The 26,536-nt window shown below is 45.0% G+C and overlaps 1 protein-coding gene across 1 annotated transcript in view; it reads right to left on the bottom strand.

Moving 5' to 3' along the window:
• NHSL2 (NHS like 2) overlaps nucleotides 1-25,748 on the bottom strand; it is a 241,997-nt gene extending 216,249 nt beyond the window's left edge. Inside the window, exon 1 of the mRNA XM_063601902.1 lies at nucleotides 23,736-25,748. Within this exon, the coding sequence (XP_063457972.1) occupies nucleotides 23,736-24,015 (280 nt within the window). The 5' untranslated portion in view covers nucleotides 24,016-25,748. The remainder of the gene's footprint in view (nucleotides 1-23,735) is intronic.
• Nucleotides 25,749-26,536: the final 788 nt, after the last annotated feature.

The raw sequence follows: 26,536 nt of genomic DNA, 5'->3' as shown, positions 1-26,536 counted from the left end.
GTGTGACATGTGATGTGTGTGGGTGTGTGTTTGTGAACATGTGGGTGTGCATGAGTGTCCTTTACTGAACAGCTTGCCTGAAAAACAAAAAAAGGGTCCTGCCAGTTATATTGTTACAAAACAGCTGGAAGGGCACCCTAAAAGAAGTCCAAGCTGAGGCTCCTTTCAGTTATCACTCAGGTATGTCTTGACAAAGTCAAGGATTCTGTGGTTTTGATGCTAGTTAAGAATGGACGCCATCTAACCAGATGTTCAAGCCAAAAACCTGGAGGTCATCCTGGACTCTTTTATTCTCCTTACTCCCCATCTCCAATCCAGCAGAAAATCTTGTCTGCTTTACTCCAAAACAGATCCTAAATCATCTACTTCTTCCCCCTCCACTGCCATCTGTGTGGCTCAAGTCACCGTCAGCTGTCCTCTGAACCAGGCCTCCTTCCAGGCCTCCCTGCTTCCACCCTTGCTGCCTCACAGTCCATTCTCTACACAGAAGTCAGGGGGATCTTTTAAAAACGTTAAGTCAGATCCTATACCTCTTTTTCATGCCATGGAAGCACATGTTCAAGAGGGAAGCTCCACCAGCCTGGATTACTGAGTGACTAAGAAGAACACATCCCTCCCATCAATCCACATCGGACAGTTCCAGCGAGTGAGAATTTGATAGTGGTGGCCACTGGAGCATAACTTAGCCTATCCACGTGCATTGAATTCACGTGTATTTTGGGAGCAGGCATTATGGCTTCAACTGAGTCCTAAAGAAGTGTGAGATCCCAAAGGATTATCTTAACCACTGCTCTACAAGGAAAAGGGAGCTGGCTGAGTGAAGTACAATGTTCAGAGTGTGCAATTAACAAACCTAGTTATGTAAACCCTGGGAAGCGGCATGGTATTGATGAAAGAAGTCAAGCAAGTAGGCTGCTCAGCAGTCAGGAAATCTGTACCAAAACGAGGATAGAGGACAGGACTTTGGTCCTGGAGGAGAACTGGAATACAAAGAAGAGTGAGAGGGCAGAATTTAGTAGAAGTCAATATGGTGGGGGTGATAGGGAAAGAGGAAGGAAAGGAAGGGAGGAGGAAACAACCTAGAGGCAGCATGGATCTCCAAGGGTCGCTCTTGGAGGTGCTTGATCGCAGATCAAATTGGCAGCAAGAAGCCCCAGGAACCAATGCAGAGTCCAGCTGTTGTCAGAAGTTCCCCAGCTCCTGGGTCTGCTGAAGCCAACGCAATATTTCCTGCCTCAGTTGGGATTTTGGCTCAGTGGCTGGAATGGTGAACCAAGCTGGCCAAAATGAACCTGCCTGGGGATAGCTGGGGGAAGCAGAGGCAGCAGAAATGAGGAAGGGCTTCCACGTCATAGTAACAGCTGACAGTTATCGAGTGCTTATCTTGTGCCAGGCACTGTGGCAAGGATATTACATGCTCTCGCTATAATCCTCACACAAACCCCATAAAGTTAGTGCAATTTTATGTCCACTTAGAGACACTGAGCAACTTGCCTAAGATCATACAGCTAATAAATGTCAGAGCCTGATTTGAAACTAGGATATCTCCTCCCCAACCTATGTCTTTCACTACTTTATTTTCTCTTTTTCCTACTCCTCGAATTTATGTATTTGTTTTACTTTCTCCTAGTTTTTCATTGCACCCCATTTCCTGCCACCTGTTCAATTCCTTCTCCTCACAGTCCTCTACTTGAACATAAAAAAAAAAAAAAAGTTAAGTGCACCTTGACATGTCATCTATTATTAGTCTTTCTGTCATCCATCTTCTGGCTCAATGTCTCAGCATTTCAGCTTTCCATACATTGACTACTGACAGGTGACCCTTGTCTCTAACAGTAGAGAAACAGGAAGGCTTTTGGACAGGGCGACTCTCACTGGGAAAAGAGGCAGTGTAGCTCTCTGTGCACAAACAACAAATCCAGGTTTACAAATCAGATACTTGGAAGATCTAAACACTCCTGGAGGGGCTTGGTAGCAATGCTGTAGAGATGAATTCTGTAAAAAGGAGGCCAATGCTTCCCTGCGAGCATAGGTGTGGAGGGCTGGGAAACACTTGGTGTCTGTGGGAGAAGTCCTAGTAGTGATCTTCACTTATTATTGGAAACTATTTGGGATGGGCCTTTCTAGGGAGTCAGCTCTGGTGTCATGGAAAAGAAAAAGCACAAGGGTTGTTCTTAGAATAACAGGATTCTGGTCTGGCTTTGCCACTTATTGGCAGGCCAGCACTGGGCAAACCATGATAACCTCTCTGGTACTCAGTTTCCTCATCTGCAAAATGAAGAGAAGAGTCTTACACCTTTCTCATAGGGATGATTTGGAGTGAGGATCAGATAACTTAATAATATCTGGAAGGCATCTCAAACTCAGTAACAATGATTCCTCCAAAGCCACCCACACTCATGTACTCTTTATTTTGGTGAAGACCACCCCTGCCAACACCATCACATAGGCCTCAAGAACCAAGGACTGACTCTGAAACCTCCTCCATTTCTCTGGCATCTGTGAATCTGTCCACCTCCTCTGCAGGGTTGCCATCGCCACCTTCATCTAGCCCTCTCTCATCTCTCTCTCGGACTACGGTAATATCCTCTTAACTGGCACTGATCTTGCACACCCCTCTCCAGTCCATTCTCAGCACAGCAGCCAGAGTGAGCATTTTGAAATCAAAATCAGATCATGTTACTTCTTTGCTTCGGTGGCCCACAGACCCTGTAGAATTGGTCCCCCTCAGGCAGCTCGCCCTCATCTCATGCTGCTCTTTCTCTTGTGCTTGTAGGTCATCAACTTCGTCTCCTTGCAGTTCCTTAAAAGCATCCTCCTTTCTCGCCTTTGAGAATGATGTTCTCGCTGCCTGGAATACTCTTCCCATACATCTCCTCCAACTCAGGCACCTTCCTAATTATTGATTTCTCCAGGAAGGATTTTCTTGGTCCCCCACGACTAAGTCAATCATTTCTATCATTCATTTAAAATTTATTTTGGTGATTATTTGACTAATGTCTGCTTCTCCCACTAAATGCTTAGCTCCCTGAAGGCAAGGGCCATAGCTAATTGTTCACAGCACCTGGCACAGTGTCTGGCACATGGTAGGTGCTCAATCAATATTTGTTGAAAGAAAAAATGAATGTGGATATCCTTGATAAACAGTAAACAGCTGGGCAAAAATAAGGCAGTGCTGCAGAAATGAAGAAACTGATCCTACAAATCATGTGGAAATTCAAAGGTCCCAGAATAGCCAAAACCATCTTGAAAATAAAAAACTAAGTTGGAGGACTAACACGTCCCAATTCAAAACTTACTACAAAGTAATCAAAAGTAATTAAAGCAATCAAAGTTTTCAAAACTATGTGCTACTGGCATAAGGATACACATATAGATCAAAGTAATAGAATTGACAGTCCAGAAATAAACCCATTCACCTACAGTCAATTGATTTTTCACAAGGATACCAATGCCATTCAATGGAGGAAGGAATAGTCTCTTTAACAAAAGGCGCTAAAACAAGTGGATATCCAAGAACATGCAAAGAATGAAGTTGGACCACTACTTCACACCATATACAAAAATTAACTCAAAATGGATCACAAACCAAAATATAAGAGCTAAAACTATAAAACTCCTAAAAGTAAACATGTAAATTTGCACGTTCTTAGATTAGACAATGGTCTCTTACATATGATGGCAAAAGGACAAGCAACCAAAGAAAAAATAGGTAACTTGGGCATCATCAAATTTAAAAAACTTCTGTGCATCAAAGGACACTGTTAAGAAAGTGAAAAGGCAACTCACAGAATGAGAGAAAATATTTACAAGTCATATACCTGACCAGGGATTAATATACAGAATACATAAAGAACTATAATTCCACAACAAAATAATAAACAACCCAATTCAAAAACGGGCAAAAGACTCGAATAGACATTTATCTAAAAAGACATACAAATGGCCACTAGGCACATGAAAAGATGTTTAGTCCACAATGAGATACCACTCCACACTCCCTAGGATGGCTATAATAAAAAATTCAGAAAATAACAAGTATTGGTGAGGATGCAGAGAAATTGGAACCCTTGTACATTGCTGATGGGAATATCAAATGGTGCAGCCTCTGTAGAAAACAGTCTGGCAGTTCCTCAAAAGTTAGATGTAGAGTTACTATATGACCCAGCAAATCCATTCCTTAGGTACATACCCAAGAAAAATGAAAGCATATGTTTACACAAAAACTTGAACACACATGTTCATAGGAGCATTATTCATAATAGCCAAAGGATAGGAACAAGCCATAGAAACATACTCTTCAATGTGTGAGTGGATAAACAAACTATGGTCCATCCATACAATGGAATATTACTCAGCCATAAAAAATAATGAAGTATTGATACATGCTGTAGCACGGATGAACCTTGAAAACAACATGCTAAGTGAAAGAAGCCAGACACAAAAGACTACATATTATATGACTCCATTAATATGAAATTTCCAAAATGGGCAAATCCATAGAGACACAAAGTAAATTAGTGGTTACCAGGGACTGGTGGGAAGATGGGGAATTGGACCAGTAAGGGGAATGGAATTTCCTTTTAGGGTAATGAAAATGTTCTAAAATTGATTGTGGTGATGGTTGCACAACTCCACCAACATGCTAAAAGGCACTGAATTATACACTTTAAATGGGGGAATTAAATGGTATGTGAATTATTTTCAATAAAGCTGTTAAAAATAAGGTGAACAGTGAGTTCTAAAGGCTAAGAATGAGCCAGTCATACTAAGAGTTGGGGAATGAGTGTTCCAGCCAAAAAGAACAGCTAGTGCAAGGATCCTGAGGCAGGAATATGCTTGGTGAGGAACAGAAATGAGGCCAGCACAGCTGAAGTGGACCCGGTGAAACGGGTGGGAGGTGAGGTAAGAGAGGTGGGCAGGGCAGATAGAATGTGGAATCAATTCTGAATATGATGAGGTTCAAGCCACATGGCCACCCCTAATTGCAAGGGGGTGAGGAAGTGCAATCCTGCCATGTTCCTGGAAGAAGGACAGCCAGAGTCTGGGCGTGGTGGCTCATGCCTATAATCCCAGCACTTTGGGAGGCTGAAGCAGGCAGATTGTTTGAGCCCAGGAGTTTGAGACCAGCCTGGGCAACATGACAAAACCCCGCCTCTACAAAAAATACATAAATTAGTCAGGTGTGGTGGCACACACCTGTAGTCCTAGCTACTCGGGAGGCTGAGGGGTGAGGATCACTTGAGCCTGGGAGGTTGAGGCTGCAGCGAGCCATAATCATGCCACCGCACTTCAGCCTGGGCAACAGAGCAAGACACTGTCCCCCACTGCCAAAAAGAAAAAAAAAAAAAAGAGAAAGAAACAGAAAGAGAGCCAGAACTACTCAGTGAGTTGCACTAATGAAAACCATCCATGCACACTACAATCTTGAGTAGAGTTTCAGGGCACTCAAGCGCCTCCTTCAAGTCAATTTCTTAGAGCAGGATTAAGATCCCATGCTGGGTCAGTTCTCCAGCTTCGGCTTTGCCTTAGGACAGGGATTCTTAACGAGTTAAATTAAGTTCTTAACCAGGTGTTACATGAAGAGAGTTCAGGAGGCCCGTGAACTTGTATGTGAAAATAATTAACTGTTTATTTTCACTAAACTCTAATTGAAATGATGAATGTAGGCAACAAACCACAGAAGTGTTAGCAATACCTGTGCCTTTGTCAGTAATAGAAATCACAGATCATATGACAGTTGTTGAAGGTATCTTGAAATTTCACTCATTCAATATTTTGGTAATTATAAGACCCAGTGCTAGATCTTGTAATTTGAAATATGCTAAGAAGCACATATACTACTATATATCACAATTTAAAAAGTATTTTGATAACTGTCTTTCAGTACCATTGTTTTCCTTTGTAAGCCTAGGTATTTTATCTCATGCTTAAAAAACAATTATGAAAACACCTGAGAACTTCAAAGTCTTAGGGGATAATTCACATCATGTTGGGTCCCTGCCCTGTCTTCCTCTCAGCTTGCCCTGTAAAACTGCCTCCACGGTAGGTCTGCCAAACCTCATGTTTAAGACTCCATCTATGACAGTATGGGGAGTTAAAGCAGAAGAAAACTTGGAATCAAGTTCTGAAGAAGACTTCTGGGTACTACAGTAGATTTGTGTGCTACTCAATTATATCTCCAGGATATGGCCCAGGCTCTCTTATGCATCACTGCATGGCAGAAATATTGGCCTGACAAAACCTTCCATAGTTTGCTGCTGGCTTGCTGGGGCTAAGTCTTTCATTTCTCCGGGCCTTAGTTTCCCTATCTATGCTATGAAGGGTTTGGACTAGATGTCCAAACCACCTATGACAGCCCAAGTTTATGCTTCTGTACCATCTGCTTCCCTGGGGTCCCAAAAAGAGGCCCAGTAGTACCAGGTGCCCCTCGACCTTGGCACCAAGTTTGAGGGGCCACCCCAGGCTTCTATACCATATGGTAGAGGGGAAACAGTGCTTTCCCCAACTCCAAAAATGCCATCCACAGCCTTACCTCCTTGCCTTTGCTCATGCAACTCCCCTTGCCCAGGGCACACTCTGTATGTCCATCAAGGATCCAGTCCAAAGCCAAGCATCACAACAAACCTGTCACTGGCCACTTTGAACTCCCATGACATTAGGCACAAAGCATCTTTTATTGCAGTCTTCTTACGCATATGTCTGCTGTCCCTACCCACAGAGTCAACTCCTCTGGGTGAGACCCATATTTCCCCCTTTTCAGGATTTCCAGGGCCCAATTCAGTTCCTTTATCTTCAGGTATCAAGCCTAAGATAATGGCTGTGTACAGTCCTATACAATCCTGCAGTTGAGTGGGCACTAAAGAATCAATTCTCCCAGGGTCAAATCCTGGCTCTGTGGCTTACTAGTTAGCTCATTTTTTGCAATAACTACTAACTTAGTTAATGACACAGTGACAACATCTCCATGCCTGGATTTCTTCATCTACAAAATTGGGAAAATAGTACCTGTTTCAAATAAAGCAAAGATTAAGAAGCAAATACAAGTAAAGTGCTCAACACTTAGAAGTATTACTTATAAATTTTGTGTGACAAATATTTAATGCCTGCCAGGCTTATAATCTTCATAACATGTCTATAAAGTAGGTACTATTATTATAATGATCCCTAATTTACAGATAGAGAAACTAATGGAAAGAGATGTCAGGCTACTTGTCCAGGGTCATAAAGAAAGCAAGTAGTAGGGCCGGGTGCCATGGCTCAGGCCTGTAATCCCAGCACTTTGGGAGGCAGAGGCGGGTGGATCACCTGAGATCAGGAGTTCAAGACCAGCCTGGCCAACATGGTGAAACCCTGTCTCTGCTAAAAAAAGTAAAAAAATTAGCCAGGCTTGGTGGCAGGTGCCTGTAATCCAGCTACTCAGGAGGCTGAGGCAGAAGAATCGCTTGAACCTAGCAGGCGGAGGTTGCAGTGAGCTGAGATTGCGCTGCTGCCCTCCTGTCTGGGTCACAGAGCAAGACTCCATCTCAAAAAAAGAAAAGAAAAAAAAAGAAAGAAAACAAGTAGTAGAGTGAGGATTCAAACCCAGAGAGGGTGGCCCCAAGGCCCAAGCACTTCACTGCTATGCTAACTCTGCTACCTCTCAACAGCTATCCTTATTATCCGTCTTCTGCCAGTGTTAAACCAACTCTAGGTGCAAAAGAAAATTAGGCCAAGTGGTAGGCTGCTTTCCTCTAGCTCGCTTTCTGCTGCTTCCAGGTGCTTTTGATCTTCAAGGCACATTTTTGGTTCTTGTTCCCTCTGGCTGACTTTCACAGCCTGACCCCATTGAGTCCCTCCCTCTGATCCGGCCCTCATATGCACATTTGTGCTGCCAACCCGATGGTCAGCAAGATGGTGAATGAGACGAAGGAAGAAGATTCCATCTGCTCCTTGTGGACAAACTGCTTAGTGAGAGAAGGCTTGCTCGCGTATTTTTGGAACTTCATGAATTTCTGTCTCTCAAGTGAAGCATACAGTACTGTCAAGAGGACAAATAATTTAACCTGGGTCTCCAAGAGTGGGTCCTCTGAGCCACTAACGTTCCCAGCCCACTCTCCTTTGTAGAATTATAGACCGAGCTGCAATAAGTCTCAGAGACACCCCAGTCTCTCATTTTACAAAGGGAGGAATCAGGACCCAGGAAAGAGAAGGAACTCACCAGAGATACAGCAGGTACTCAATAAACATTTTGTTGCAAGAATGAAGGACCGATGATTCATATGCTCAAGAGGTGAGGGGCACAGTCTGTGAAATGGGACCAAGCTATTCTTTATCTCAAGTGCTTCATGTAAACCCCACACCCAGAACTCAGTAGCACCATTTGAGGAGGCACATTTTAAAAGTACACATGTCTGGACATAACCACAGAGATTTTAATTTAATTAGCCTCAGAGGTAAAGCCCAGACATTGGTGTATGTATATATATATATATTCTCAAGGTGATTTTAATGAACAGCCAAGGTTGAAAACCACTGCTCTAAACCAACGGTTCTTGAGCTTGATTGCACACTAAAACCCCCGAGAGCAGGTTTAAAATTTGAGTGTGTGTGCACACACACACATCAATGTTTGTTCAAAGTGTGCCCGGTGATTCTAAAATACAGTTAAGGTTGAAAACCAAAACCAATATCTATTACTTGACAGAAGGTAATTGAAAAGAAATAAATCATAGTTTATCTACCTAGTAAGTTCCACGAGGACAAATATTTTGGCCTCTCTTGTTCACTCCTGTATCTCCACCACCTAAAACAGTGCAAATGGTTTCTTGGTTTTCACTTCCCACTTGCCACTGTGGGCAGGTCAGTTTTAATATCTCTGAGTCTATTTTTTTCATTTCTCAAATAGAAGTAATAACTCACAGGGTTGTCATGGGAATCACATGAGATAACAAATGTAAAAGAGCTTCATAAATTAGAAAGAAAGGCAAAAATGCTAGTTAATTTCACAGAGAAAATTCAATTTCCTGTTTTTTCTCCCTGTGCCCCCCCAGACATTTTAATTCTTTTTTTAATCTCATTGGATATGTTCCTGCTGAATCTCTTGCAATCCACTAGAAAGCCCTCCATCAGATCCTATCCCAACTCAGTGCATTGAACAAAATCTCCTCCCTGATAGTGGTAAAAACACATTTCTTTTCTGATCCTTGCTTTCAGTAAAATCTATTCCCCACTGATTGTGATGGAGAACATGGATGGGCATTCAAATTGTGGATGCTCAACTTACTCCATAACTCTAAATTGTTTACTCTTCTCTGAGCCTGTTTCCTTATCAAGAAAATTGAGATAATAATGGTAACTATTTCATGCAATCATTGTGAGGATAAAATGAGTTAATGATGTATATATTGTCAGGCACACAGAAAGCTCTTAAAGATAACAATAAAAACATGGGTTTTTGTCCAAAGGTTTTTTAAATTAGAAAAGGAGTGTCATCTCAAGTATAAAAGTAAGATGAGGGTGATCTAGCTGTGACATCTATCACTTTCTGCTATCTGGAGTTTATTTGGCTGGCCAAATAGAAGTGCAAAAACATAACCCGGGAGGCGGAGCTTGCAGTGAGCTGAGATCGCGCCACTGCACTCCAGCACTCCAGCCTGGGTGACAGAGCGAGACTCCGTCTTAAAAAAAAAAAAAAAAAAAAGTGCAAAAACATGCCACTCCCTCTCTCTGTTAGTCACTCAGAAAATATGTATTGAGCACTTACTGCATACCAGGGCAGTGGGGGAAAACAGACAGGAATAAAATACAACCCTTGAGGAGTCTGGTGGGAAACCTAAGCTCTTAAGACAAGAGGCATCAGCCCAGACACCACTGTCAATTTGGCACTGGTATATCCTATTGCAGGCAAAATATCTAGGAGTCAATAACCACCTCTTGGGTGTTACGAGGTTCACAGTATTGGTAATGGCAAAAATTACCAAAAAAGCTAAGGGTAGGCATTAACTAATATAGCAGATTTATTAGATAACATGCAGAGCTTTAAAGAAACACAAAAACTCATCTCTTACTAGGCCAGTTAATCATTCAACAAACATTCACAGTGTGCCTACTTCCAAATTAGATTTTGAAGAAAAAGGAATGAGTCAGCCACTACCCTTGCCCTAAAAGATGATAATACATAACATTTGGGGAGGGGGGGTGATTTTTTGTTTACAAAGCCTTTTCCCATACAGGCTTTCATTTGATCCTCCTGACAAACAGAAAACAGAGGCTCAACACCAAAAATTACCTCCATTAGCAAATACTGGAATTGGGCTTACATTGGGCAAAATTAGCAAAGTAAGCCAAATTCATAATCAGGGCTCTTTCTACTCTCAAAGGCCGGTCACTAGCCTACAACCACCTAATGTAATTCTGATTTCCCTTGAGCTAGAAGGAACTCTTTATATTCATCTAAATGTATTGGGATCAGAAGGCCTCAATAGTTCTACTCTGTTTCCAAATCCTCACAACTTTTAAGATGGGCTTTAATTCTCCTAGGAAGAGACCTCTAACTTCTAGCTTCCAGTTTATCTTAGGCCAAGGGATGGCCAGGGTGTTCTTTCAAGTTCTAAAGAAGAGGGTCATATTACTTTTCAAGAGGTGGTAAAAGAAGGAAATAAACATGAATTCAAAAATGGTCAATACATACTGGCAGTCTCTGCCTCCTACCCATAGGGTAGGCTACCTGGAGGAACATAGTGAAAAAAGCATAGCAGGAACATAGTGAAGGGAGTCAGAGAGGGCTGTAAACAGGAAGGAATGCCTGAATAGAAATCTGGAGGAAGGAATAAGAGTTTTCCGGAAGACACGAGAGGAAAATGCTATGTAAACCTTCCCTGCCTCGGTACTCTGTGCTTTTCACATTGGACCCTATGTGAAAGGGTCTGTAGCAAGGTCTGCAGCAAAGTTGTCTTCTTCCATACTGTCTCCCCAACTAAATGCTAAGACTGAAGAGCAAAAGGTAAGTCTTTTCACTTTGGTATCACCAATACCTGGCAAAAAGCCTGGCAAAGTTATAGTACAATGAGTGGGGTAGGAATTATCCCTCAGAGTCAGCTCTAAATCACCAGATTAAAGATAAACTGCTTTCCTTTATTAAAGAACAGGAAAATTAAAGGGCAGAAATATCTCAGCTACACCAAAACTCACCATTTCAAAGCCCATTTAAACAGAACACAGAAAAGTTTTAAAGCCACAGTGAAGTGTTAAATGATTTCCATGTTTTCCCATCTAGAACCCAGAAGCAATGAGCCACCACAATTAACCAGTAACTCTGGCTGTTCATTGTGGAAAGCAGACATTTAGCCTGGATCCCCAGACAGGAGCAGCACAGCCACGTCAAACAACAGCCTGCAGCCTGGGCATCTGGAGGGTGGATGTTTCATCACCATAGAGAGTAGCTCTGCCAACAGGGACGCAGGAGGGGTGGAGCTGGCAGCAGATGGGGCGAGTTAAAGCCAGTGGGGATTTAGAGGGGCTGTCCTATAAATTATCCAAGAACAGGGTATATCACTGACATATTTCTGTATACCTGGTGCCTGGTGGCACCTGGCACTACAGGACCACTTATACTGTTGTGCAAGTCGTATTCCTACAAGGGTACCCTGCAAAGGGGTCTCAAGTTGGAGACACAATTCAGCCAAGCCCAATGCCTTGTCTGACTGCACATGGAGGAAGAAGTACCTTTATCTAGTTACTATGCCCAGAAAGGGTGACTTTTTAAAATTGGTCCACCCAGAGGATACTCCATATTTTAATACTTATTACCAGAAAAGGGGACTTTTTCTAATTGCTGTTCCCAGAGGATGTGCCTGTCTAAAGATTCCACCAAAAAGAGTGGCTTCTCCTAATTAATCCACCCAGGGAAAGCACCCTTTGCCATCCCTCTACCTGGAGGGGACACCTGCTTGCCAAATTTCTACCAGCTCCCTCTGGCATCTTACGAGAGTGAAATAAATATTTAATAGGACAAAGAGATCCTTCTCCTTCACTAGCTCTTCCCCTTCCCTCATGACCCCACACCCCATGTGCATTAGGTAGTCTGGAAGCTACAGGCACAAAATATAAAACCTCTGTGCAAGCCAATAACATTTGTTTCCTAAATCTACCATTTTCATTAACTCAGAATTATGGGAAAAAAGATTTCATTGGGCTATTTCGCAACAGCCAGTAAACTTATGTAACTCTTTATTCCAAGAGGTAATACAGGCTGGAAATTGGAATACAGGGAGACTTTGCTATCCAAAATCCTCAAGAAATGAGTTCTCTTAATGGGTAAGTTTCCTGGGAGCTGGAATGTTTCCCACTTCTCAGTATTTAATCTTTTCTTCAATTTTCAGCATTTCAAGTGGAACTCTTCCTGAACACACCCTTCTCAGCCTTCTTAAACAGATTCCTCTGAAGATGCTGAAGCCTCTTTTTCTTTTTTTAAATACAGTCAAGTTCTCGCTATGTTGCCCCAGCTGGCCTTGAACTCTTGGGCTCAAGGGATCCTCCCGCCTCAGGCTCCCAAGTAGCTGGGACTACAGGCCCGTGCCACCTCTTCCACCTACAGCCTATTCTTGATGCCTTATTTATCATCCTCGATGTACAGTATTGCTTGGGAGGCAAACTACAGGGGTTACCTTTAGCATCTCCCCTCTCTGATCACACTATGGAGGGATGCCAAAAGTGCCCCCCATAGTTCTCCCTTTCCCTTTGTCCCCCTTGCCTTCGTATTTCCCAGGGGGGCTGCTGACAGGGTCACATAAGTGGATGTCTCAGGACCCCAAAATAGCCACAAGAGAGGTTCTGCACTGGAAATCCAAACACACAGCCACCTACCCAGAGATCCCTTTGCCCCAGTCCTCTTCCTTTCTCTGGGTGAGTGTTGGCCTAGATCCACATTCTAAAACTATTTCTGTTGCGATCATGAAGGGAAAAAAGATAAATACTCTTTCTTCTGCATTGCATTTGTTGAAGTATAAATGGGATTAAAAATACTCAATACATTTATACATTCTACTGTGCAACTGGGATGAAGAACCCCTGTTATAGATGGTTAAAGCTGGGAGAGACCACTCCAAAGTTTCCCAACTTATTTGAACACACAATCCTTTATAAATTATATTTGTGGATACAAATACAAAATACAAATGTGGATAATACATTTCACTCTTATGCCGTATTATTAACACAATAATCTACCTGCATGAAAGAGTGTGCCACATCAGAGAACATGGGAAAGCACAGAGTCTGATCTAGACGTTGATTTGGAGGCAACCATTCCAACTTCTATTTGGAATTTCTGGCACAGCCTATTTCAGAACACTAAATATTACGACTGGAAGTTTCTTTCCTCTTGCCTATACTCCGATGAACTTGTGCATAGTGGAGTCGTTATATTCTGTTGCAAAGAAAAATAAGTTGAGATTGACCTGGTGTAGGGATCCAACCCAGTAACATCATGGGTGATATTAAGTGGCGGTGACGTAAGAAAACAAAAATGCTATTCTTGTTTAAAATGTTAGTGGGTTTTGATGACGTGTTATAACCAAAATATGTAAAATAAAAGATGTTTTACTCTACCTCATCATATATTTATCCTTTTTATTAATAAAATAAAATGGTTTCATGTTTCTAATTTCCTATGTTCTCGCTCTCTCTTTTTTTTTTTTCAGAGACGGAGTTTTGCTCTTGTCACCCAGGCTGGAGTGCAATGGCACAATCTCGGCTCGCTGCAACCTCCACCTCCCGGGTTCAAGTGATTCTCCTGCCTCAGCCTCCTGAGTAGCTGGGATTACAGGCATGCGCCACCACACCCGGCTAATTTTTTGTATTATTAGTAGAGACGGAGTTTCACCATGTTTGGCCAGGCTGGTCTCAAACTCCTGACTTCAGATGATCCACCAGCCTCGGCCTCCCAAAGTGCTGGGATTACAGGCATGAGCCACTGTGCCCAACCCCTATGTTCTCTTATAATGTTAAAAAATATATTGGCCGGGAACGGTGGCTCACGCCTGCAATCCCAGCACTTTGGGAGGCCAAGGTGGGCAGATCACGAGGTCAGGAGTTCAAGACCAGCCTGACCAACATGGTGAAACCCCGTCTCTACTAAAAATACAAAAATTAGCCGGGCATGGTGGCGGGTACCTGTAATCCCAGCTACTTAGGAAGGCTGAGGCAGGAGAATCACTTGAACCTGGGAGGCAGAGGTTGCAGTGGGCCGAGATCGCACCACTGCCCTCCAGCTGGGCAACAGAGCAAGACTCAGTCTCAAAAAAAACAAAAACAAAATATATATGTAACCTAACCTCGCATTATTACTGCTTACAATTAATTCATCTGCGAGACCATTTTTTTTTTTTGTCACTTACTTTAATCTAAGTCTGCATCATAGTTCGTGCTCATTATCCACAAGTATAATTTGTAAAGGATTGCGTGTTCAAATAAGTCAGGAAACTGGGTCTCTCCCAGCTTTAACATCTATAACAGGAGTTCTTCACCTAAGCTGCACGGTAGAATCACATGGGAACTTTTAAATAGTACTGTTTCTTGGGCCTCATCCCCTAGAAATTCTGGATTTATTGGTATGGGGTGGAGCCACAGCATTAGTACTTTTTTTTTTTTTAACATTTAGGGTAAATTCTACCAACATGTTGTACTGATTACAGAGGACTTTGTTTTAAGCATCACTATATCTTGGTCAATAATATCTATTGGTCTACATAATGATTTTGTATAATTATTAAGAATTTAGCAAAACATTAACAATTAAAAAAACTCTCTAGGTGCTTTAGATTGGCAGTCAGAGTCTATATGAGTCTACGGCTGTAATTAAAAAATGAAAAATGCAATCAGACATGCAGTGTGAAGGATTCTACCCAGGGAGATGGCTGGATTGCCTGGTGGCCAGGGCATCTTGTAGACACTGCTGAGGTGTGCCTATGTCCTTGAGGCTGCCTGGCTGTGAGCTCAGGATTTCCTTGCTTCATATCCACGCTGGTGAGAGTTAGGCATGCTGGGCCCTCAGGCAAACTGCCCAGTACTTTACTGAAACACGCTTAGGCCCCATAAGTTCTGTGAGAAGGTGTTTCTTCACCCATAAACCAGGCTGGTTCTGTAAAACTGGTGAGCTCAACCAGGAGCCATGCAGACATCCCAAGGGGAAGAAAACAGAGAGCCAGCGAGACACTTGGACAAGAGCTCTGCCCAAAGGCAGGGGACGCTGCCTGGCTATGCGGCTTGCATCCATCCTCTGCTGCTTCATTAAAGCCCCTCCTTGGCATCCCAGCCTGGCAGGTTCTGTGGTCAGCCAGCACCACATATTCTCTATGACAATAAACATCTCATAGCTGCCTTGACTCTTGGTGGTGCCTCAGCTTCAGTTCCAAAGAATGTTTTCCCCCTTGGTTGGCGAGGCAGTGAACAGATGTCAGTGGGGGAGAATGAAGGGAGGAGTCAGAGGAAAGGAAAATCCTCGGGTTGGGAAAGATGAGCTGACAGCCTCAAAGGCTAGATGCGGCTCCTCCGTGGGCACACAAACATTCTTTACATATTCTGGAAAAGGGAAGAATGGCTGCAATTCATAGCTGTCTAGGAACATTCTTATTATAACTTCATCTTGACAGTACCCCCATCCAGGGATTTCAGCAAGCTTCGTGGAATTTCACCTTCTTAGTATTTAGTGATGGTGTCCATGGTTGCAGCATAGGCACCAGGCATTTCATTAATACATATATTATTTTGGATCCTCACAACAACCCTGTAAACTGGGTAGTATTTAACCCCATTTTACAGATGAGGAACTGTGGCTCAGAGACACTAGAGTCAGATAGTAGGTGCTGGGCAAGTGGGACTTCACCTGGAAGCTGACGATCCCAAATCCAAAGATCCTTTTCCTTAACATGTCATCCATTGTCTTTTCTATTTACTAAAAGTAATAGATGTTGATTGGGGAAATTTTGACAAATACAGAATGGTAGAAGGAAAATACTACCACTCATCCCCATAATCCCATCACCCTGAGATAATTATTGTCAGCATTTTGGCATAGGCTTCTCCAGTTTCTTCTTATGTGTATGTGTCTGTGTGGGTGCTCTGTTTTAGACGATATTATATACAGTAGTAAATTTTATCTTTGGTTTTTACTCAGCATTATTTTGTGCATTTCCATGTAGCCTTATAATTCATTTAGAGCATAGCTTTTCATGGCTGTATATTAGTCTATCACATAGACCTAGGAAAATTTATATAACCATTCCCCTATTATTGAATGTGTAAGTTATTTTCCTTTTTCTGGCTAATGCAAATAACCAAAAAATGCAGTGGGGGTTCCCTGCACATTTTTCCCCCCACAATATCTGATTATTTCTTTAGCATAAAATCCTGGAAATGGAATTACTGAGTCAAAGGCGACACTCAGTGTATAACAACAAGGCCTGTCTTGCTGACAACTCAGAGATACCACCTCCTGCAAGGGCAGAGAACTGCCCTCCCCCTCAGCCCCCAAGGACAGAGGATGTTAACGTAAGGAGACCTCAATCACCTCCGGGCCTCCTAGTCTGGGGGAATAATTTGAGTTTGGTATGTTTCAGTTACTGGGGATCAGGCTATAAATTGTCAGGCAGCTAATTACACTGTGCTCAGAAGCAAATGATTCCAGTCAAAATAAAAACAGATGATACATATTTTTTAAAAACTCATCTCCTCTTTGAGTCCATTTTCAAAAAAAAAAAAATTTCTGATTTTCCCCTTGATGAATTACAGACGATTCTGAAGAATCTATGCTATTCAGAAAGAAAAATAATAATAAAAGATATCGTCAAGCCTCAAATTTCCCCACTCACAGAAAAGCAGGGGCATAAATAATACATTTAGCTTTGGAGTGCAACTGGATACACACAGCCGGGGACACACAGGCAGGTAGACTCTTGCTTTCTCTCTCTTTCTCACTGTGGCTCGGAGCCCCTCCTGCTCTGTCTAGCCTTTTTAGAGGGGCCCAGGGCCTGGCCCTGCAAAGCATGAAGGAGCCGAGGTTGCCTGGGTCTCATCTGCCCAAGGATAATGAAAACTTGAATGTAGATAAAGAAAATCCACAGTTAGTTAATATTACAACTTCATTTGAACCATGCAGTTTAACCTTCTCAAGACCCTCATATCCAACTCCCTGACGAACAAACAGGATGTGAGGAACTTCCCACCCCACCTCCACCCTGGGGGCTTATTCTGAGTCAGGAGGTGCCTTGCTCCCTCTCCTCCTGAATCACTGGCAGTGAATTCCTCCCCCACACCAGCTCTCTCACATATCCAGGGCTTTGCACAGGCTACTTCCTGAGCCAGGAATTCCTTCCCCCGCCTTCTTCAACCTTCAACGGCCAGCTCCAGATCATCCTTCAGAACTCAGACATCACATCTTCCTGGAAGCTTCGCTCAGCCTCTGTCCTGAGTCAGGTGTGCCTCCTCTGCCTTGCCCCGGTAGCCTAGACCTTATCTCCACAGCACTATGGCTCACTGTTCTCCCCACTGGACTGTGGGCCTGCATCCTAGTTCTACTCTGTACCCCCAGAAATCAGCACAGGGCAGGGCCCAGAGTCAAGTACTCAATAAGTGTGCAATGGCTAGAAAGAAAGAAAGAAGGTATTCAATCTAACAGGTATTTATTAAGTGCCTATTAGGTGCCAAGCATTGTTTTGGGAGCTGGAGACACAACAGTGAAAACAGATAAAGACTCCTACCCTCAAGGAGCTTATATCTTATTGAGGAGCTTACATTTTAGAAAGAGAGGGAGGGAGGAAGGGAATGGAAGGGAGGAAAGGAGGGAGGGAGGGACGAAAGGAGGGAGGGAGGGAGGGGGGAGGGAGAGAGGAAGGGAGGGAGGAAGAGCTGCCTAATTGCTCAAACCTCCCAAGTTAACTGACTGATACCTAGTGGTCTTGTGCATGACCTCATACAAAGCACTTTACTGCAAACTACCTGTACACTTAATAAACATACCTCCTGTTTGTGGCATTATTAAAGTAGTCTTGACTGTTAAGATTGCCATCCTGTGCCCTCTAACTTGAAAACTTCAATGAGGGCTTATTTGAGTGAAATTGCGGAGTTTCACAGAGCAGGGGAGAGCTGATAGCTTGAACCAGGAAGGCCAGCGATTCCCAACTGACAGTAGAGGACTCTAGAGGACCATAGAGTTATCACAAGAAGTCTGTTAGTTTGCAGATCCACCAAGCATTGTCTATGGACTGAATAAGCACTACTCTTCATATGCATGAAGATAACATTATAGTGTTTAAAACTGCAAATTCATTTAAAAGCATTGCTAAATTCACAATAACACTAACAGAATGACAGATTGGTTTTTATTTTTGTTTTTACCATAGGGAATTCTAAAAGTCCAAATTCCATCTTTGGACGCCAAACCGGACTGAGCAGAAGAATCTTCTGGTATGTGAACTAGGGTCCTGGTTCTGGTTATCAGCTCTCCTCCACCTAAATAAGACCTGATTCCCAGGCACCACATGCTGATGTGGTCAGGAATGAGATGGCACCTACCTCTGCAGCTTGGCTGCTCCTCGAATGGAGACATTGGGTCTTATTCACCTCTGGGTCTTTAGCACCCAGCACAAAGGTCAGACAGGGTCCAGATGCAGTTGTGCCCACTTTTCGAGGCTAGAAAATAATGATCTAAGGAAAAGATTATTTGAGGCCTTCAGAAAGGGAATAGAGCAGCAAAGCCAGTGAGCCTGTTAAGCTACTTGAGCACTGAAGGATAAGAAATCCATACCCTGTAAATGTGTATGCTAAATGCACTTTTGGTAATAATGTTACTTTCTTGTTCCCATTGGTTTTTAATAAAAGGTGCCTTCTGAAATGCCAACTAGCCTCTACTAGAATAACAGAAAATAGTCAGGATGCAGGTGTGTGGCAAGTAGTGTCTACAACTGGATTGAAAGCTACAAGGGAGAAGAACAGGTATAAAGATGGCAGAGGGATCAGGAGGGATTGCAACAGTGTCAGGGTCACTGGCCAGCCACCCCTTCCCACCTGAAGATCCTTTTTCTGGAGCAATTTTCCATTCAAAGAAGACTATGTTTTGCTTTAACAAGAGAGCCTGTTGCCTCACACCTATTCTCTATATTCTCTATATGAGAAAGTTTGACCTTCCTTTCTCCTCTCCAGCTTCAGCTCACCCCCGGCCACAACTACAGAACCACAGGGTGCCCTCAGTTACTAAAGGTAACAGGAGTTATTTCTCATCCTGGACAAGTTCCAACTAGAGAAAATGCCAAGAAAATGACTCTCAAAGAACAACTGACTTTGAACTTAGCATCACTGCAGAGGGCAGAGCACTAGTCTGGTTGTCAGAACGCATGGCTTCTAGGTGGAGGCCTCCTGTCACTGACCTGCTGTGTGACCCAGCCGGTACCACATTCCCAAATCAGCAGATTAAATACATGATTAGGCCACCAACAGCAGGGGTACAAAAGACAGAGAGGAAGGGAGAAAGAATCTAGTAAGATATTTTAATTTCAACATCCATGTGAGCTTTGAGTCATTTAAAAAGAGTAACATTTTTGTTTAAAGGTTTAGTATTGCTTTCACTTGGAATTACATATGGGGATGCACTAAAATCTTTTCAGCACTCATGACTACTGAAGGTCTTGATCCAGCTGGGTGCCTTTGGACAGGTACCTTCCCCTTTCTGGGTCCGGGATGTCAAGTGTTATGACACATATGGTGGTTAATGACTGAATTGTTGGTACCACACCAGAGAGGTACAGGAACAGATGATGTAAATATACCACTCTCCTCCTAAAACCTAATCAATGTCGTCAAGGTCAAGGTTGAGCCCAAGAGCCATAACTTGAATCTTCTCCTATTACTCTACTATTCCAACATCCTGACACTTTTATCACTTTAGCTATTCATGTGTCTTAAAAAAGAGAAGATTAAATGTCTTGTTTCTAAAGTGGAAGAAATTCTAGTGGACATTTTGGTATCCAAATTTCCAGGGAAGATGTTTTCAACACATGGAAATACCATGAATCAGACCAGGAATTTCATGGTATTTAAAAAGAAAATGGAAAGCAGGGTGGGGTGGGAAGAGAAAAGAAAATGGGTTTGCTTCCCCCTCCATACTCTGTCAACCCTCTGTCCCAAGAGCCTCGGGATGAAACGTACCACAGAGACAAAGTAAGCCCTGGCTGAGTGCCTGTTCCAAGTCCCCAAATTCCTGCCACCCTCCCCACTCCATCTGACTCATCTTCATTAGCAAGGACGGTCAGACTCAGGGTCCACAACACCTCATCTAATGGCAAACTCATTGCAGTCTGGAGGTGCTTTTTTCATTTTTTCATCTCCGTATAGATTTACAACAGTCTATCCTCACACTGGAATTATGATTTAAACACAAATAAACCAGCTGTCCTTTCTGATTTGGAGCCAGAGTTGCCATAAAGTTGGAAAATCAAGAAGTAGGAATTTTACATAAAGATGAAGAGGGAGTTTTCACCATGGACCCAACTGGCTGTATTCAAGCCAAAATAATTGTAAGAAGCAACAGAACATCTTTTCCACAGCAAGTTCATGAGCTAGGGTAACATGATAGTTTTCCAGTGTTATTAAACATACCTAGAATAATCTAGCCCTTCAGTGACTTCCTTGATGGCAAAGGAGATATTATATCCCTAGGCGGATGGCCTGATTGCTTTTGTAATTATCATCTAAGCACCTACAAACATTATATAGATCTCCAAGGGAGAAGTTGGAAAGCTTAGATTGACTCAGCATATGCTGGCAGGCATGGAGCTATTTCCCAATGGCTTTGACTACACCATTTTTTAGATGAAGAACCCAGTGTACAGGCCACAGATGCCATAAAACAGGACACATTCAAAACCAGATGTGGGGAAAACCTCAACTTATAGGCAGGGCCATGCCTAGGGTGTGGCAACTGCCACAGATCCACAACCACAGGGGCCTTCGGCAGTCCTGTGGTCTACCCTCTCCTCCTTCCATCCCCATCTCCCACACCATACCAGTTACAAGAGCTTTTAGGGCAGTCTCAAAGGGGTTCAAGTTACCAAAGAACAGCCTTCAGTGGAGTGGGTGGGATGTTGCGAGGCAACTAGCCTAGCCCAGTCCACCCCTGTAACCTTGAAGATGGTGGGGGCATGACCCATGATTGTGATTGTGTAGAGAAGCACCTTCAACTTCTTCAGCATCCACTTTCTCCTCCTCTATCTCGCTCCTCCTCTCTCTGTCCTCTCCCTGCTGCTTCTCAGGGCCCCAGCCCAGCCTGCAGGCTATGGGCCAGTCTGACTTGCCACTACTCAGTCAGTGGCAGCCAAGTTGTCACTGCAGGGAAGCTATATACTGCTGGCCTGTCAGCTGTCATTCACTCTGGCCATGTTGCTTTCCAACCTTCCTCCCACCTTCCCAGGTTTCTCCTGCCCCATGGTCAAAATAAATAGCTAGAGGAAGAATCTGAGGGCAATCCAGACAGATGGAGGATATGCAGGGTAAAATGCTGACCCCCAGCAAAATGGTCAGTAAGGGAGTGGGAATCCTAGGAGGAAAACGCATAGGGAAGAAAAAAGGGCAAGACATGACAATGTTCATTTATTTACTTATTTACGGTCAAAATCTAATATTCGGCTTGCTAAACACCCTGTTGAAGCTTATGCCTGAGCGACAAGGGAGTGGCCAGATGGTGCACTGATTATGCTCCCCAACTCTCTTTGCATTTGGCACTTATGTTCAGACCATTGCTGAGAAGGCCTAATTTCAGTGCTACCCAATCACAGCTCCTGAAGAGAAAAGTGTGCACTGAGAACTTCAAGGGGAGTCTAGGGTAGGGCATTAGACCAGAAAATGGAAAATCAGACCTTTTCACCAACTTACAGAAGGTAGCTGTGTTCCATTTATGCAAGAGTCCTTTGGGTGCCTCTGAGCCATGGGACATGTACATTCTCAAAAGCAAGAGGCCACACCAGGGATGAGAGATGGCCACTCTTCCTGCTCTTGAAAACTGCCAAGAAGCCAAACCAGTGGTAATTTAACTTAACAATTGTTCCTCTCCATTGCAAGCTATCCATTGCATAAAGCCATCTCTTTCTAACCTAGCAGATCACCGGAGAGGGTTAGGTCCCAAAGGTGACTTGGTGAAGCCCTGCCTTCCCTCCCACGGAAAGGGCTTGCTAATTCAGTGGACAGGAAGGTAGAGTTGAAAAAACTGTCCTTAACTTACCCTACTGAACTCAGTAGGTGGCTCTCTGCAAACTGTGTAGGGATTTTGAAAACTACTCCTCAAGCTGACTTATCAAATTTCTCCTAGACTAATCCTGTAATCAGTGGGACCCCAGCAAAAAACTGAGCCCCTGCCATGCAGAGGCTCCTGGTCCAACGTCTACATTCCATCTGGCAGTCATCTGTGGCTTCCACCTTTCTTTTCCAATAGGACTCAGTTCATTTATCTCCACCAGAGACCTCTGCCATCTACCTCAGAGGTCAGAGACCTTTATGAAGAGAGGTGCCAGGGCCTGACTCCAGTCCTTCTGGAAGGGGTGGGGATGGGGTGGGGTCTGCAATGAAGAGGGGCTGGCCCAGGCAATTCTTTCCCAAGTTAGCTGGAAGCTTGCACTCAGAAATCAGCCAGCAGTCATCTTCTGCCTCCATCGGAAACTTTCTGGCCACACTGCTCCTTCTCTCCCCAGCTTTCTGGAGGAACCGATTGGCCCTGGTACCTGGCATGCCCCAGCTGTAGTCAGCATTTCCAGCCTACTCAGTCCCCTTGCTTTCAGCAGAAGTCCCACAGTCTCAGGGGCACTGCGTTTCCACAGACAGAGGATTCCCCGTGTAAAGTGCTGGGATCCAAAACAGTAAAGGACAAGGGCTCGCGTAGCCCCCCTACCCTCTCACACGTCCCGCGTGCTCAGTGAGGGCACCACTGAAACCTGGTGTTTCTCAGGCATGGCTGATTCCTAAAGTGAATGCGCTTCAGGAAACTGATGATAGTTTCTTTAAATGATTCTCTCCAGCAAATAACAGCCAGACCCTAGCGGTAGTGGGTAGGGGGTCAGCAAAGCCCCGGACATTCTCCCCTCCCCCCTCCCGGCCACTCCCCAGCACAGCGGCCCAAAACGTGCGGAGAGAAGCAAGCGGGAGGACGCTCAGACACTCCTGTGAGTGGGAGCCGCGTCCACGCTCCAGCGGGAGGTTGCACAGGTTTAAAGCCTGTAGGCACCACCGCCGGCTCCTGCCGCCGCGTAGGTTGCGGTCGGCTGCGGCGCGCTTTCTGAAGTGGCCGAGCTCCTAGACAGGAGCAAAGAAGCCAGCGGCTCGGCCATTTAGCTCCCGACGCGGCGATGAGGACGGCGCCGAGGGCCTGGGGCTAGGTGGGCGGGTAGGGGGAGTATCGCCCAAGCCGTCCTGGACCCAGCGCGTCCCCAGCCAAAACCCCAGGAGGCGGCCACCAACCCCAGGGTCGGGAGTCCCAAGGGCACGGGGCCACTCCGGACGGCGCGACCGGGTCCAAGAGCAGGAAGTTCCAGCGGTAGGGCGACGTTGGGGCGGAGGCGGGGGTCGGGGAAATGGGATCCCCTCACTCCCCGAATGGAGGGGAGGGGAGGGGCGGAGAGAGGCGGGGAGAGGGTGGGCACAGCGCTAAGCGCCGACCGGCGCCCCTAGAGGCGGGGTAGACGCGGGGCCGCGAGCCACCGGGGCGCCGTTTTTACCTAGCTCTTCCTCGTCCTCCTCCGGGCCAAGCAGGCGGCAGGGAAGGCGGCGGCGGAGGCGCACGGTGCGCCGGTACAGGCTGTCTGTGCGGCGCCCCAGGGCCAGCAGGTGCCCCTCGAGGTCCTCGAGCAGAGCCAACGAGTGGCCACAGAGGTCGGCGAGCTGCCGGAGCAGGCTGAGCGCTGCCAGGTGGCTCACGTCGCGGAGCTCCGCCAGCTGCTGCGGCGGGTTGCGCGGGCACAGGCGCTGGGGTACCACCGTGCGCCTGTAGAACGGCATCCCGGCCGCGGGCGCGGGCGCAGGGGACCAGCCTGGCGGCGCGGCGGGCTCACCCCGAGCAGCGCCCCTGGCCCGAGCGCCCCTGAGCGGCGGCCCCAGCTCCGGGTGTAGCAGGCCCCTGGGCGCGGGCCGGAGAGCGTGCGGGCGCCAAAGACGACGGGCGGGTAGGCGGGCTGACGGGTTCCTCGCCTAGAGCGCCGGCTCCCCCGGGGCTGCACACTCGCCGGAGCCACCAGTCCCTCTGACTCTGCTTCGCCGGGCTCCTCCTCCTCCTCCCCCCTCCTCCTCCTCTCTTTTCTCCTCCTCCTCCTAGCTCTGCTACTTCGGGATCCCCCCACCCACCTTTTTTTTTTCTTCTTTTGCGGTCAGAGATTCGCAGATTAACGCTTGATCCGGGAGAGGGAGAAAGGGAAGTAGGAGTAAAAAGAGCGAGCTGGAGCGTGAAAGAAGGAATGTCTGCGTGAGGGGGGACGTAAGGTACGGTGTAGAATGTGTGCCCCGGTCCTCCTGAGGAGCTCCACTCCCAGTTCTGATGGTTAAAGTTATTTTTTGCTTTTTTTTTTAACTTAAACTTTTTCTTCATAATTTAAAAAAAAAAAAAAAATTCAAGCACACCCGCGCCCACACCAGCGGGTAACCAGCGAAGACCGACCGAATAGTTTGACTTTATTGATCTAGATTTCCTTTCCCAAACGTACTCGGTGCCACGCACGGGCTAGACTAGGCTGTGAATACAACCTTCTAGCACCCAGGAGCTTGGAAATAAGGACCAAAGAACCAAATATCTTATTCGACTGTTCAAGAAGACAATGTCTCTAGGGAGTCCCACAGTGCCTGGACATTGTAAAGCCATTGGAGTGGATGAATAGAAACAAACCCATTTTCTGGAACAATAGACTTAATTCAGATAGAGGGACGCCACTCCATAGTTTATGCAAAAAGAGAGCCCAGGGACGCCTCCTTCTGGTAGGGTCCGCCAGCTGGGATAGGCTCTATCCCTGGCCAGACTGGGCTGCTGGGATGCTCTCCGAAGAGGGTTACAGGAGCCGAGATGTGCTTTCAGTGCGGGCAACCCTGTGGTCACGGCCTGATTTCTCTCCATTCCAGAAGGCAGAAAAGAGGGGGCACATTATTGTCCTCAGAAAACCAGAGTACGTGGGCATATGTCCTCGTGCACTTAGGACCTTTCCACTCAGAACGCTTATTTTCAACACACTGAGCTCCCATCTGACTCTCCTCTAACCCACTTCTTTGACTTTGGTGTACTTCGGTTTCTTCCTTCTCTTCATTCTCTTCTCATTTTTCCTCTTACAAATGTTCACATCCTTATAATCCTTTATAATCCATTAGCAAAACACTTTTTTTTTTTAAGAGACAAGATCTACCACTGTCACCCTGGCTGGAGTGCAGTGGTGTGGTCACAGCTCACTGCAGCCTTGAATTCACTCTGGGCTCAGGGGATCCTCCGGTCTCAGCCTCCTGAGTAGCTAGGGCTATAGGCACGTGCCACCACTCCTGCTAATTTAGTTTTTATTTTTTGAAGAGACGGAATCTCCCTATGTTGCCCAGGCTGGCCTTAAACTCCTTGGCCCCAAGCAATCCTCCTGCCTCAGCCTCCCAAAGCACTGGGATTACAGGCATGAGCCACCACACTGGCCAGTAAAACACTTTGAACAGAATACCTGCATCTACATTAATGATTCTGAGCGTGGCCTGTTTTCATGCATTCCTTCAGATAATTAATTGTCCCTGAAGCAGTTCAAGAAGGTTCTACAACTAGTATATTTCAAAATTGCTAATAGATTCTAAATGTTCACACCACAGAAAAATGGTAAATATGTGAGGTAATGGATATGTTAACTAGTTTGATTTAATCATTCCACAATGTATTAATATATATACATCAAACCACATCGTGCCCCATAAATACATATAATTGTTTGTCAATTAAAAATAAAGTAAAAGCGTAATCCGATTTCCCTTTTCAGCATATAGTTGTTTCTTGTTTAGTAAATTAGAACATGGATATTAGAAAAGTTGGGTTCTGATTAAAATAAGAATCAACAAATGGGCAAAAGACTTGTACCCTTTCTGAAATGTAAAATCCAGTTGCAGAATAAAAACCCCAAATTCTCTATTTGGCAAACTCAAACCTGAGCCAAGAGAGCAACTGGGAGGAAGCAGGGACTTGGCTGGACTCTCCAGGGATACTTTTCCTTGACCTATGCGCTGTTTAGACTGATCTCTGCTCTGGAGAAGAAGAAATGAGGTACGAGCAGATTGAAGGAGACTGTGTGGTCAGAGCTTCACTGTCTGAGCACAGCAGGCCTGGACTGGGCCTGGTCGCTGAGCCTCCCTCACTACTCTGATTCCTGATGCTGATGAATCTTTCAGAGATCTATAATAACAAGCCCAATTCCAAGCACACCAGCTTTGGCCCTACCCCCTTTCCCCCAGCCTAGTCTGCTCTGACTCCAGCCTCATCAATGAGATGGCCCTGGCTTTCGTCAAGGAAACATCA

Source organism: Pan paniscus, chromosome X, assembly GCF_029289425.2.
Source record: "Pan paniscus chromosome X, NHGRI_mPanPan1-v2.0_pri, whole genome shotgun sequence".
Lineage (NCBI taxonomy): Eukaryota > Metazoa > Chordata > Mammalia > Primates > Hominidae > Pan > Pan paniscus.
The sequence above is the reverse complement of the archived record's forward strand: the minus strand, read 5'-3'. Positions and strand labels throughout refer to the sequence as shown.